Here is a 13,993-nt window from a genome sequence, read left to right on the forward strand (position 1 = left end):
GCTGGATGGGTTGAACCAAAGCTTGGAAGGTGATTTTCAAGCGTTCAAGTGGGAGTTCGAAGCCCTTTGGGGGAAATTGATCAAGGTAACTACTCCAGAAAATGCGAGTTGTCTAAAATTGAGTAAATTCATGGATTGCCTACATGAGGAAGTGCGTGATAAGGTTGAGGTAGATGGCCCGGTGTCGTATAAAGAGGCTATAGCTCTAGCGAAAGGCCAGACCAAAAACATTTTGAAGAAGCGCTAAGTTAGGCGATGTTTGTCAGGCGCTGTGATGCCAAGACAGTGTGATGCGGCGGTAGTTGTGGGTGCAAAGACAAGTGCAAATGCAAGAAGAACCAAGGGTTCTTTGTCTACAAAGAGACTGGGTGGTTCCCATGCCGAAGATGCTGGCTAAAGCGGTTTCAATCGTGGAGGAAGTGCATGTGGTTCCAAAGTGGAAAAAGGAGGTGCTACCACGTTAAAGTGCGGCTATTGAAGTTCCATTGAAGTGCGGTAAAGACCAAACAGTGCAGTTTGCAAACGAGGTTGAAGCGGTAAAGCTAGAGGAGATTCCCAAGCTTGAAACATGGGAAGAGATTGAGTCAAGTGATAGTAGTTCTATGGATGAAGACACGAGTTGGGAGACCAAGTCGTCTCAATCCACGTACGATGAGTTTGACCTCTTACATGTGAATAGAGAGGCAATGAATGTGTGCAAGGAGCAGCATGAAGTGCAAGCCAAGGTGCCTCTAGTGAAGACCAAGTGGAGCAGTCTAGGCCTACAGGTGATAGTGTGTAGGTAAAGCTGGTGTGTAGTGCCATGCTAATGGCCATGTTGATGAAGGTAGTTGTGGAATATGCTTTGGTTGTACAGTAGGTATAGGGGGTTTCTCCAGAAGGAGAGAGTTGTTGTGGTTATGGAAAGTGGACAGGCCATATGAATAGATCGGCAAGAGGTGTTAGAGGAGCCATATGGCTCTATTTACTTCGATGATGAGGATGATTGGGGGTTTGATGACCCAGAAGATGAGATGGATGGAGAAGCATAGCTGCTCATTGGAAAAGCTTTGGCCAAGATACAAGTGATGCGAGGGCTAGCCCCTCTACAATTGGAGGTTCCTTTGGGAGAGCAAAAATCTGCTTTTATGGTTGTGCCAATAGAGGCTGTCGTGGGAGAGTATGAGTGTCAACCGTAGTGCCCTTCATAGGACATTCTACATGGTTGGGAGATAGGGTTGGGTATGTTCGGTGAAAGTGATGGTGTGTACGAGCATAACGATATGCTTGATGATGTCTTGCATGAGGTGGACGATTTGCTTGTGGATTCTTGGAGCGAGGGAGATATGCCAAGAACAAGCTATGTGGATAATTGGCTGTGTGCGGGAGTGCAACACTACAAGAAGATGCTATTAACGGGTGAAGATGATCAATGTCAATTGTTTGACCCAGGCAGTTATTGACAAACAAAGCAGGGGGTTAGGCAACCCGCTTAAGCAACAATGGTGGGTCATAGGTGCCAGTTTTGTACATATACATCGAACACTACAGTTCCAGAGCTCTACTTTGGCACTTTGAACACCTTCACCTGCTATCCCAATTAAGACATCTTTGAGTCTTCTTGTCCTAAAAAGCTGCATTGAACATACATTTTCGCTAACCTTTGGCTGCCCACGACTTTGGTACCTGCCCTAGCCTTCTGCACTGCACCTGCCTACAGCCTTCGCTTGGCATAGACCACTTCCCAGTTTGGACCAACTTTGGCTGCACCAATGTCAGGGGCACAAGCATGTAAAGCATGCCACAAAGCTAGGAAAAAGGAGATTAGATAGGTGGTAGGAGCCAACAAGATGAGGAGGCAAGAATGGAGAAGATATAGACTCTTTTCATGTTTCGAAGCATGGTCGGGAAACTGATGGGTATGCAGGTTGTTCCAACTATTTGCAGACTAAAGGATGAGTAGACCTTTGATAGGTACATGATAGAGATGATTTGTATGAGTCTAAACACAAGCGTAGGATTGGACTAAAATCAAGACTTTGTGACTCATCATGAAAACCGAAACTAGTTCGTGGAATCTTTCAATGAAGATTTCAATGGATTTGTTTCTTGCAAGGCTGCATGTCACGTAGCTGAATAATGCGCAAATGATGATGTCGCAAACTGTCGCTTGTGCATTATTCGTTATGTGGGATTTTTACCTAGGTTCCTCGTCAAGGATTGCAAGCTTCACCATTTGAATATGGTACTACTCTCTTGGAATGAATCATATTAATAATGATCAATTCTCTTTTCGGTCCTTGGTTTTCAATCAATTAAAAGCAAAGCTTCTCTCCATATGTCATCTGCTAAAGACAAATGGCATTAGGCAAGATGTTGACTTGGGTTTGTGCTTGCGTTTTGAACGCATGTCCCTCATGTAAAACCTTTGAGTAGATAGAGTCGTGATGAGATTGATCATCATAAAGGGTTGTTAAAAAGTGTCGTAATGGAAGCCTTTGATTGGAAGCTTTGAGACACCATCTTTCCCAACGCTCAATGTAGCTCCCAATGAAGAAAAGGCACAAATGAGAGGAAAAGCATTTAAGCAAGCATCATTTGAATAGAGGCATTACTAATGAGCAAATAGAGAAGTTGCTCACTAATGCCTGGAGGAAGGTAATATGAACCAAATCCAAGCCACTCGTGATGGCAAAATTGAGCATTAAAACATGATTTTTGTATTTCTTTAGCACTTTGTTTAATTTTTGTGGTTCAAAAGCATGTAAGGTCCCTTTCTTTGGTCATTCCTCACTTTACTAATTTGTGCTTGACTGGCAATTGTCACTTCTCTAAGATGCAAGTTGTTTAGCACTAGTAGGCCTTGCCAATTTTTGATTTCAGGTTGATTAGTAAGAATCTAAAGGAGATGCTCCTCAGCCTTTGAGGAAAAAAAGGAGGGTCAGAAAAGGTCGCGACAGATGGATGAAAAAATCTCTCTCTCTCTCTCTATATATATATAGAGTGTTAGTCAGGTGTGATGCAAGTGAGGCGCGATCGAGACATCTCTCTCTCTCTCTCTCTCTCTCTCTCTCTCTCTCTCTCTCTCTCTCGTGCTAGTAGGTAGGATTCAAGCCAGTGTAAGACAAACAAGGACGTGCGAGTGAGCTGCCTTGTAACATGAGAGAGCCGAGGAGACATTTGAGGGTGACATGGCAAATTGAGAGAAGGACATAGCAGCCAGGCATGGAGAGGGAGATGATAGGTGAAGACAACACGACAACTTGGCCTACATGCTGGCAACGATGGTGAGCATCGTATAATATATTATACATGTTACTTGAAAGCATACAACTTCCACCTATTGCACTCTTTTGCTCACCTTGGCAGGCCACGTGATTTTATCACTTGTTTCGTATCCAATACCTTTGAGATGTCTCACTTCCTTTTTATATACAAAATATACTCTTTTTTCTCATAGATAAACCTTTTATATATACACGTCCGGGCGTGCATACACACACACATAAACATGCATATTTGTTTTTGAATACAAACAAAAAACAAATTTCTCTAAAATGTAGCATACATACATAGACAAGTGAAAACACACACATACATGCACGTGCACGTGCGTGCGCGCACACGCACACACACACACACACAATTATAACCCTAGATATGTGACTTTGGGTAAAAATATCGGGTAATTTTAGGTAATGTTTCTAGTTGTGGTTGATTTTTTCTCGTTCCACAAAGGGGATAATCTATCTAGAAAATGTTTTGCACCGACAACATGCATATACATATGAAAAAATCTCTCTCTCTCTCTCTCTCTCTCTCTCTCTCTCTCTCTCCATCCACATACATAGATACACAAGAAAGTCACTATGGATGGTTATGAAAGATTTGCACCTTAGATAAGGACTCTGCTCGTCATTGTAGATGACGTTTACTGAAAACAATGTGGGTTGGAGTGCTTGCCATATCACGTAAGTGGCATGGGAGGCTAAAGACAGCAACATGAGATCTTGAAATGAAGGCAAGTAGGTTGGCACAAATAGAAAGCTCATCCACCTTACGTTACTTTACTAACCATTTTCTTTTAATCACAATTTCAACATCCTTGGTTGTTGATTGTTGCCTCTCACATAAAAATATTTCTACTCTTGAACCTCCGCTTCATGTGTTGTTGACAAATGAGATAATTGTTTTCATATCTCCCTCACAATATTGCAAATTGAACCTCAATTGCCCCCACACGTCAAGGCGCTCGGTTGTATAAGGCAAACCATTTTGATTATGTGTGTGCACGTCGGTGTATCCATGGTTTTATCATTTAATAGAGTTATCAACTTACTATCTGTCTTCCTACCAAACTAGCATAGGTGGATCTTCTTTCACCCTCCACTACTAATGAGACAAGATTAGATCCTTTTTCAGGAGACACATTGTGTCACTTTGACCCCTGCTTTCCTATTGTGGTAATAGACGTATGTCTACTTGATGCAATTATCTCTATGATTGACGGGGACAATGGATCTCTTTTGTTGGATTATCATTAAAATCAGATACACACTTTGAAAAGATCTTGCTATTATTAGCAGGTACCTCTCCCTATCTCTATACACTCTCTACTTTTGTAGCATCCACATTATAGTATAATGACAAAATGAGTGGCTAAAATCAAAGGCAATTTAAAGGGTAAACTCCTAAAGGGTGGTGTCAATCAGGATTGTTTTGGGAATATAGAGATGTACTCATCTCGTTCTAGCATAGCTATGTTGGTTGTTCATTTTCGATTACCTACACGGCTTCATGAAATCAACCTAATGTATCATCATTGTGCAGTAGCTCAAGCCATTCTTATCATATTGGGTAATTACTTCCACCCCAACCATATGTAGTATTGTGCCTCTTCGTTCTAGCATCCACTTTGCAATCAACAAATGGAGCTCTTGGAGCAATCTCAACTCTCGCACACCACAATGGCAGCCCTCCAAGAAAATTTGGCCATCAAAAACCATAACCTTCATTTTATTTTGTAGCTCTCAACTCCCAGGCACACAAGCTCAAGCCTGGAACTTGAACCACTATGTATAAGAGAGAGGTAGACACGACAAGTTTTAGGGTTTGATAGTCATCATCAGAAACAGACTATAGCTAACTAATTATGGTGGTTTGTGAGGTAAACATTCACTAGTAATGAATGTTAATGCTAATGGGACGTTAGTGGCATGGCCCTATCTACAACGATAGCTTCTCAAAATCAGTGTCTTGCACACTCAATTGGACAACTTCTACTACGTCAACTTGATTCACAAGTAGGTGGGAAAGATCTTACATGGACATGGCCTTGCACACTCTATTCAACAACCTCTACTATGTCAACTTGATTCACCAATCTTTTGCCTTGAGAACATGTGTTTTGCTTTACAGTCAGCCCCAACTACAACCAAGTCACCTACAATGCTTACAACCAGCCGGCTTTCTATGTTGATTTTGTTGCCACGATGCTAAAGATGGGACATAAATTTCCCTTTGCTGGCTCCTAGGGTGAAGTTTGCACCCAATGAGACTTGCTCAACTCTCATGTTCCTTAGAGAATTCCCCCAATATGTATAATTCATGCAACCAAATTATGAGCTAGATATCCAAATGAAGCTTTGTTGAGATTAGAACATAGGAATGTTTTAACTCTCATTACTCCAAAATCTCTAGGAAATCCAACATATAGTAACTCACTAGGACTATGTAGGATCTCTCTCTCTCTCTCTCTCTCTCTCTCTCTCTCTCTCTCTCTCTCCCTCTCTTCCGCAAATCATCTCTTATTTTACATACAATGTCTTTCGGCACTCCCAAGGGTTTTTCTTCTTCAACAAGATCCACAACCGCTATAGAAAATGATCCAAATTCTTCTAAGTTTGGAGATAAAATCACAACCACTCAACCAATGCATCAAAAACCATGATCATGGTATACTTGGCTGAGTAGCAAGAGACTGTAAACAAACAAGGTGAAGACTTACGGCACTTGCAATGGAGAATGGTACGCTAGCGGTTCATGGTATACTTGGCTGAGTAGCAAGAGACTGTAAACAAACAAGGTGAAGACTTCTAAGTTTGGAGATAAAATCACAACCACTCAACCAATGCATCAAAAACCATGATCATGGTATACTTGGCTGAGTAGCAAGAGACTGTTAACAAACAAGGTGAAGACTTACGGCACTTGCAATGGAGAATGGTACGCTAGCGGTTCTTGTGGTTGAGAATGAGAATCTCAAGTAGACACTTGAAATGCAAACAACACGTTTGATGCAGCTTCAAGAGGAAATAAAGGAATGTAAATTCTTCTTGTGGAGTTGAATTCTTTGACGGAGCGCATGAGCAAAGTAGAGCATGACCATGTATTGAAAGAGGAGAAATTTGACACCATGAGTCGGGATTTATGCGGCATGAAAAATGTATGCACAAATAAGTCTTGGGCTGATGTATGTGGTAGTAATGTGGTTTCTAATTCCTCCCTCATGCACTATGGCTGAAACAAAGAATGTTAAGCATGTGGATGTAGAGGAGTTGAAGGAACGGGAGCAACATTCCAAGAACGTTGTTATTCGTAGAATTCCCAAAGAGAAGTTAGAGACACCTCCTTCTCCTACTGTTGTTATTGAAGATTTCTTCAAAACCCACTTTGGCATGCCATGATTTATGGTTGATGGATTACATAGAGTGGGTAAGCAAGGATCTCCTCATTTAGGTATGCACTATGCCGGATGCGACCAAAAAAGAGATTATCCTTGATAATAGTAGGATCGGATAAAAAATATTTTTTATGAGAAGATTGCACTATTAAGCAACAAAATATGGGTCGCAAGGCATATGAGGAGAGGAATAAGAAAAACATAGAGTTCTCTCATGAAGAAAATGTGCCCAAGGAGGAGGAAAGTCCCCGAAAAAGCTTCTTATTTAGAGCTTTTTTTGCATTTTTAAAGGCTTTTAGACGTGTGCTTAACACAATGTAGTAGATGTTATTTTTTTTTATATATTGATGGAATCCGCCAGAAAAAATTCAAAAGACCTCTCCTATAGATTGTGAAGGAAACAATGTTTCTATAAGATTTTCACACACTATATGCACATATAGAATCACTAGAGTACTCAAAGCACTAAATAAGAATAACATTCAATGGAGTATTAAATAAGAACACCTTGATTCATATTACTTTGCCTATACCAAAAAACCCATCATCCAAACACATTTGAAAATTTATAAGAGTTCTTGAAAAAACATCTAAACTAAAGTGACTCATTGAGAGTCCACACTTTTGCTACTTTTCAATAGGATGAATGCATCAAGACTGGCTTGAAATAAATGTGAGATTTCTTTACTCAATGGTAGCTGATGGTTAATCAAGTGCTTCTTGTCGTCTAGTCCCAAAATCTACATGTGAACAAAATACACATGCTTGTATGCTAAGTATGACTTATTCTCTTTCTCACACTCACTAAATCTGCAAAAGGACTCGTCCTTCACATGCACCTCATGGACATCTTGTGTTTGTAGCTTGGAGGTAACATATTGATTAGGAACCATAATCACCTCTTCGATAAGATCAACCTCCATTTGTGCAGCCCTCTCTAGCACTTGCATCCTTAGACACAACTATTTACCATTTCTACTACGTCTGCCAAAAATTCCAGCAATATTTATGCTATGCATGTTGTCCCCATGTATATCTACAAATAAAAACACAGCTTCAAGTAAATCGGCATTTTTTGATGCTGTGATATTGGGTCTCCACCAACGACCACACTATTGTTGTATCTGGTGGTCCAAAGACTACCTGCTTGGCCACGTCTCTACAATGAGTAACATCATGGCCACAAAACCATATCCATTGGTATTGACTTTAAGACTGATATGTTTTTCTCCCCAAAAACAAGGAGACACTAATCTTGGTACTTTGCTCTGCATAACATTGACACATCATGCCTCCTGCACAAAGCACTTTTGAACACAATTTTTGTAGAGATGTAGATAGAAAGAGAGATTGAGGAAGAGGGACGAGACAAGAGACACACCATGTACGCTCCCAAAGATTGATTCATATCGAGGAAAAGATACATATATATAGATGAGACTTAGTTGAGTAGAGTGAGCCATATATAGCTCCAGCACCCTCACTCAAACAAAGGTCTCTAGCTTTGGATGAAAAACCGTCAGGGAGTTGAAGGGAAAAACCCAAGCCCATATACAAATGTGAAAATATGAACCAATGATAATGATGTGAAAGTGGATTGTGTATCTATTTACAAATATACAAGTGACCAAGAGGTCACAATGTGTAAGTGTGGAGTTTATAGAGTGCATGTTACCTATATGATTACAATGTCATATGCATAAAGCTACCATAATAGCAGAGAGGCTAATCTAGAAAGAGTGAGGCCAAAGAAACTCCAAGCTCTGAGCACAAGAGGATGAAGCATGGCTTGTTAGGGCCTTTGATAAGAATGTCTGCAATCATATGGTCACTTGGATAGTGTTCAATCATGATAGTGTCTTTGCGTACTTTATACAGGACATAATGATAATGCACAACAATATGTTTTGACTTGTTATATCAAATATAGACTTTTACAAGACTAATAGCACTCTGGTTATCACATTGCAAAGGTGTGCTAGAAAGTGGATAATGACCAGTATCAACCACTATCGGTAATACAACAACATATATTCAGACTCAATCGTAAAGACTACAACACAACATTGTTTCTTTTTGGTCCAAGAACAAGAGAATTTTTTATGAAAAAGAAATTTCCATTAGTAGATTGCATAGATAAATGTAAGCTCACCGAATCTCGATTGGTGTAACCCAAAAGAGAGAGAAATTGCATAGAATCCAATGTCAGATGTCATCAATAGAACAAACCAAAATCTATGGTGCCTTTTAGTATTTCAATACATGCTTTGTTGAAGACCAATGTTTAAGAGAAGGACGTGCAAGATGTTGCCCAAGATAATTAGCAACAAACATAATATCATGGCAAGTGTTTGTGCCAACAAATTGAAGACGTCCAATCAAGTTAGCATAAGGTTGATTTGTGACAAGTTGATTGCCACCGTCAAAAGTGTTCGTCGTAGAACTTGCAAGACATAGTGTATTAACTGAATGTGAAGATTCCATACCAAATTTTTCAGTAGTATTTGTAATGAACTTTGAATGTCGAAGCAACAAAATACCTTATCTGAGGCTCCTTTGAATCTAAATGCCGAGACAAGAGTGAAGCTCCCTAAGATTCACCATATCAAATGCTGAAGACAACAACTTTTTCACTTTTTGAAGAAATCCCAAATCATTGGAAATAAGGATGGTATCATAAACATAAAGAGCAAGAGATAAATCCTCTAAAGGTGAGAAAAAAAACCAAATTTTGTATACCAGGCCCGCTTTGAGGCCATATAGTGCCTTATGAAGCTGAGCAACAAAGTCTTCCTTACCTAGAATAACAAACCCTTCCGGTTGCTCCATATAAATTTCCTCTTCCAAATCACGATTCAAGAAATCAATTCGCACATCTATTTGATACGCTTCTAGATTAAATTGAACAAAAAATACCAATAAATCTTGAACACTTGTAATACGACTAGCTGGTGAAAAGGTCTCTTGATAATCAACACCAGCAACTTGAGAATAACATTTTGCAACTAAGCATTCTCTGAAGAGTGCCTTGAACTTGTCAAAATATCCATCTGCTTTTACTTTTGTCTTATACACCCACTTACACTTAATAGTTGTATGACCACCTTTAGAGATAAGAGAATCATACTCTACTTCCATAGCCTCTTGCCATTCATCCTTTTGTGGAGAATAGATAGATTCACTGTAAGTAATGGGATATTTAGAAGTAGAGAAAACATTATCAAAAATATCATCATCATAAACATGAGATGAACCATGTTCAAAATCAATAGGCAGATCAACAGAAATGCCAATATCACCATTGGTAACATTTGGAATAGATGGATCTAAAGAGGAAAGCTGCTCTATAGGAAGAGTTTCATTATCTGAAAGAAATGGGAAAGCCTGAAGAAACAATTTAGTATCATCAACATCGTCGCTGGACCAAGAGCCTCCCATAAGTTGTTCATTGAAAGTAGCATCACGATTCATGGCGGTTACTTTCTCGTAGGAAGGGTCATAAAATTTGTAGCCTTTGGAAGTGTCAAAATATCCAGTGAAAATAACTTTAAGAACATAAACATCAAGCTTTGTTCGTGTTTCTTTGGAAACATAAATGTAAGCAATATATCCAAAGATTCAAACACGAGATACAAAAGGAATGTCACCACCTACCCATGCTATAATGAGTATCTTACTGGAAGATGCAGTAGTAGGAAGACGATTCGGAATAAATACTACTGTCAAAGTAGCTTCAGCTTAGAAAACACGAGATAACCACAATGAATCAGTAGACATCTTAAAGCATTGAGAATAGTACGATTCTTTTGTTTAGCAATGCCGTTATATTGAGATGAATATGGAATAGTGTGTTCATGATAAATGTCACTGTCAGCACAGTAACTAGCAAACTCTTGAAAAAAATATTTGCATCCATTGTCATTGTGAATCTTCTTAAGGTGTCGACTGGTTTGAAGTTCCACAACCTTGTGGAATTGTTTGAAAACAAAGTAAGGCCTTAGACATTTGTCCAAGAATAGAAACATTTGTATACCGTGAGTAATCATCAATAAACATAATGAAGTAACAATGTTGTGATCTTGAAGAAGGTAGGGGTCCACATATATCAGTATAGACAAGATCCAATATACCATGTGAATGAGTTGTATTTGAGATAGAAAGGGGTTTAGAATTTGTCTCCCAAGACCACAAAACTCACAAATTTCCATCTATAGATGAGCTTCAAGACGCATACCATGAACAAGATCGTGAAAATGAAGATCAAGGAGTTTTAAAAATCAGCATGAGCAAAGTGGTGATGCCATACCTTGCAATCATGTTGATCACCTGGAGCAGTGACAACATTTGCTACAATAGCAGTCAAGAGAGAGTTTGAACACATTACAGTTTCGAGAAGTAGTAGCTATAGTCTTGCCATCTTTCTCAATGTGGAATTTGGTATGATCAAATCCAAAAAAAAAGACCAAGATCAACAAGGCTAGCAACCGAAAGAAGATTACTTTGAATATTTGAAACATGTAGTGTCCCTTGCAAAACTGAAGTGGAAGAAGATAAGGTACCAAGATATAAATCTGAAATATCCTTTCCTTAACCAGTCGTATCATCCGCAAGATAAACAACATGTTGAACTGGTAGTGGATGATAGTTATGAAGCCACTTAGATTGATATGGCATATTTTTTGTAGCACCAGAATCTATAATAAAAAGTGAACCATCATGTATATGAAGTATTGTGTCTGGAGAAATTGAACATAAGATGCATCTTGTTTCTGGTACAATATTGTTACAACTTTTAATAGCATATACTTTATTAAGATTTTTGTCAAATTGACACTTATAGCACATATGAGTGAGATGATCAGATCGTGCACATTATTCACAAGAAGAGGAATAATATTTAGATAAACGTGGTTTTTTTAGTGGTAATTTGTGTTCCTCATCACATTGACATGCCTAACAATCATCTTTAGTATAGCCATTTTTGTTACAGTAAGAGCAATGCTTACTAGGAAATTTCAAACGAGAGAAAATACTACTGCGGACGACCACCTTTGCAGTTTCCTTGTTGAAACAGACACCTTTGAGCATAAAAAGCACGTTTCATTTGTTGTGACTCAATCTCATCTTGTGAAATCATAGCTGTATCATGACTAGTGTTACATTATTCTTGACATTGAGAGTATTCAATTAAAGATATGTAGGTTTGGTCAAAATCAAGACCATCCTTGTTAGAAAGAATGGTAACAATGTTATCATATGAAGAGTCATTCATCGTATCATGGAGAAGTATAATCAGCTTCTTTTGGGAGAAGGATCACATGTACTAGCAAGCTGATTAATAATAGATTTGAAAGATTCAATATATCCTGTCATAGCAGTACCAACTTCATATGTAACTTGGTAAGCAAACCTCTCAAATAAAGTATTTTTATGATAGATTTCTTTTGAAATTTTGCAATAAGGTACTTCCATACGTCGTGGAGAGTAGTAAGTTCATACACATCAAGCAGAAGAGAACCAGTGAGAGCAAAAATAATGTATCGACAACTTGCTTTATCAGGTCGCTGCCAATCCGTATACGCGAGATGGAACTCTTCAAATATAGGTCCTTCAGTGACAAGACCCTTGTCATGATCTAGATCAATAGGCAGAGACAGGCATACATGTTTTCCAAGAACAATATGAAAGAGTTCATTGCCTTCAAGAATTAAGAGAATCTTTGCTTTCCAACTTTGAAGAGAATAGTCATAGCCATATCCAATTGCGAGAAGACATATCAGATAAGATCACAGAATTTGCACACCATATATGGTGAAGGCCATGACTAAGAATGAAAGAATAATATCACAGTCGTGATTTTCCAATCTTCAAAAGTTCAAAGATGACGAGAGACGACACCCAAAAACAGGAAAAAGGAGACATCATTAAATAAAAAGGTCCTCAAAATAGAGTGACATGAGACACAAAATTGACAAAACAGAGTGACTTGAGATGCAAGATTGACAACCACAATATAAATAGTTGAACTCTAAATTTGATAAAAAAAAGTAGATGCTAAAAATAGCCAAAAAATTACAGATTCTTCACGACGACGAAACCTGCGTCAAGTTTGGTTGTAGTAAAAATAACATAACTTTCTGCTTGCAAACTCCGATTTTTGCAAACTTGGACTCAAATCAAGGAGCAGGAGTAGACAGAGGAGTTTTGGACAAAAGCTCAATGGAGACTTTCTCCATCGTGCTTTTCCGTTTCTCCAAATTTTGAGCAAACAACCCTCAAAAATTGAGACGAAGTTGATGGTGTTAAAAACACAAATCAATAAGTAAATGAATCAACGATTCACCACATTGATTAGCAATAACCACTACACAAAAAACTAACCATATTCTTCTTAACACAAAATAATCATGGTTAACAAGAATCAATAATAAAAAATAAAAACTGGAGAAATTTTGAAGGTAACAAGACAACCACACACACATATTTTGTTTCGTCTCGTGTTTCGTCACCATGAGTTGAATAGTCGTATGATAGTTCTTGCTCTAATACCATGTTGAGATGTAGAGATAAATAGAGAGAGAGAGAGAGAGAGAGAGAGAGAGAGAGAGAGAGAGAGAAGAGAGACACCACGTACGCTCCCAAAGATTGATTCATATTGAGGACAAGATACATATATACAAGTGATACCAAGTTGAGTAGAGTGAGCCATATATAGCTCCAATAGTTTTGTGGCATTATTTTTATCGCCCAAGAACTCTTGGGTAGGAACACTTCAATTTGGTATGGCAAGTGGTCACATCTATTCACTACATCGTCCTCAAACAAGTCCTCATTTGTGGATGTTGCATTGACATCAAACATTTGCCATTTTATATCTCCAAAAGAGATATTCCTAGGACAATCGCAACATTTTCTTTGTTTAGATTCCATCACATAACCAGGCTTATGTGAAGATGATGCCATGGATCTTTTAGTAGTTTTCTTTTTAGTCATCTCTCTATCTCCATGGAGAATTGGCTATTCATAGAAAGGTATGTCTGCAACTGCATTTTGGACAACATGAGCCACCACACATGGACTTAGTGTTCTTTTAGACCTTGTCCTTGCAAGGTAGTCTTGCATATATGGACCAAATCCTATGTAACGTCTTTTTAAAAACCAATGTTTCATGCATGTTTTGTAAAAATGTTGTAAGAACTTGGACCTACAGTTTGAAAATATAATTTTTTTGTTATAAACATGAGCCTATAATTAAAAAATATGCAAAAGGTTTCATTGAAACTCTAATTGAAAAGCTCACAAATTTATATCCCCCAATAGAAGGCAACAAAG

The 13,993-nt window shown here is 38.5% G+C and overlaps 1 protein-coding gene across 1 annotated transcript in view; it reads left to right on the top strand.

Moving 5' to 3' along the window:
* The first annotated feature begins 377 nt into the window (after positions 1 to 377).
* The window catches only part of LOC147424835 (uncharacterized), a 47,027-nt gene continuing 33,411 nt past the window's right edge, over positions 378 to 13,993 (top strand). The window contains exons 1-2 of the mRNA XM_086499996.1: positions 378 to 449; positions 516 to 767. Of these exons, the coding sequence (XP_086356122.1) occupies positions 378 to 449; positions 516 to 767 (324 nt within the window). The remainder of the gene's footprint in view (positions 450 to 515; positions 768 to 13,993) is intronic.

This window comes from Adiantum capillus-veneris, chromosome 25, assembly GCF_014529385.1.
Source record: "Adiantum capillus-veneris isolate H3 chromosome 25, ASM1452938v2, whole genome shotgun sequence".
NCBI classification, from domain to species: Eukaryota; Viridiplantae; Streptophyta; class Polypodiopsida; order Polypodiales; family Pteridaceae; genus Adiantum; species Adiantum capillus-veneris.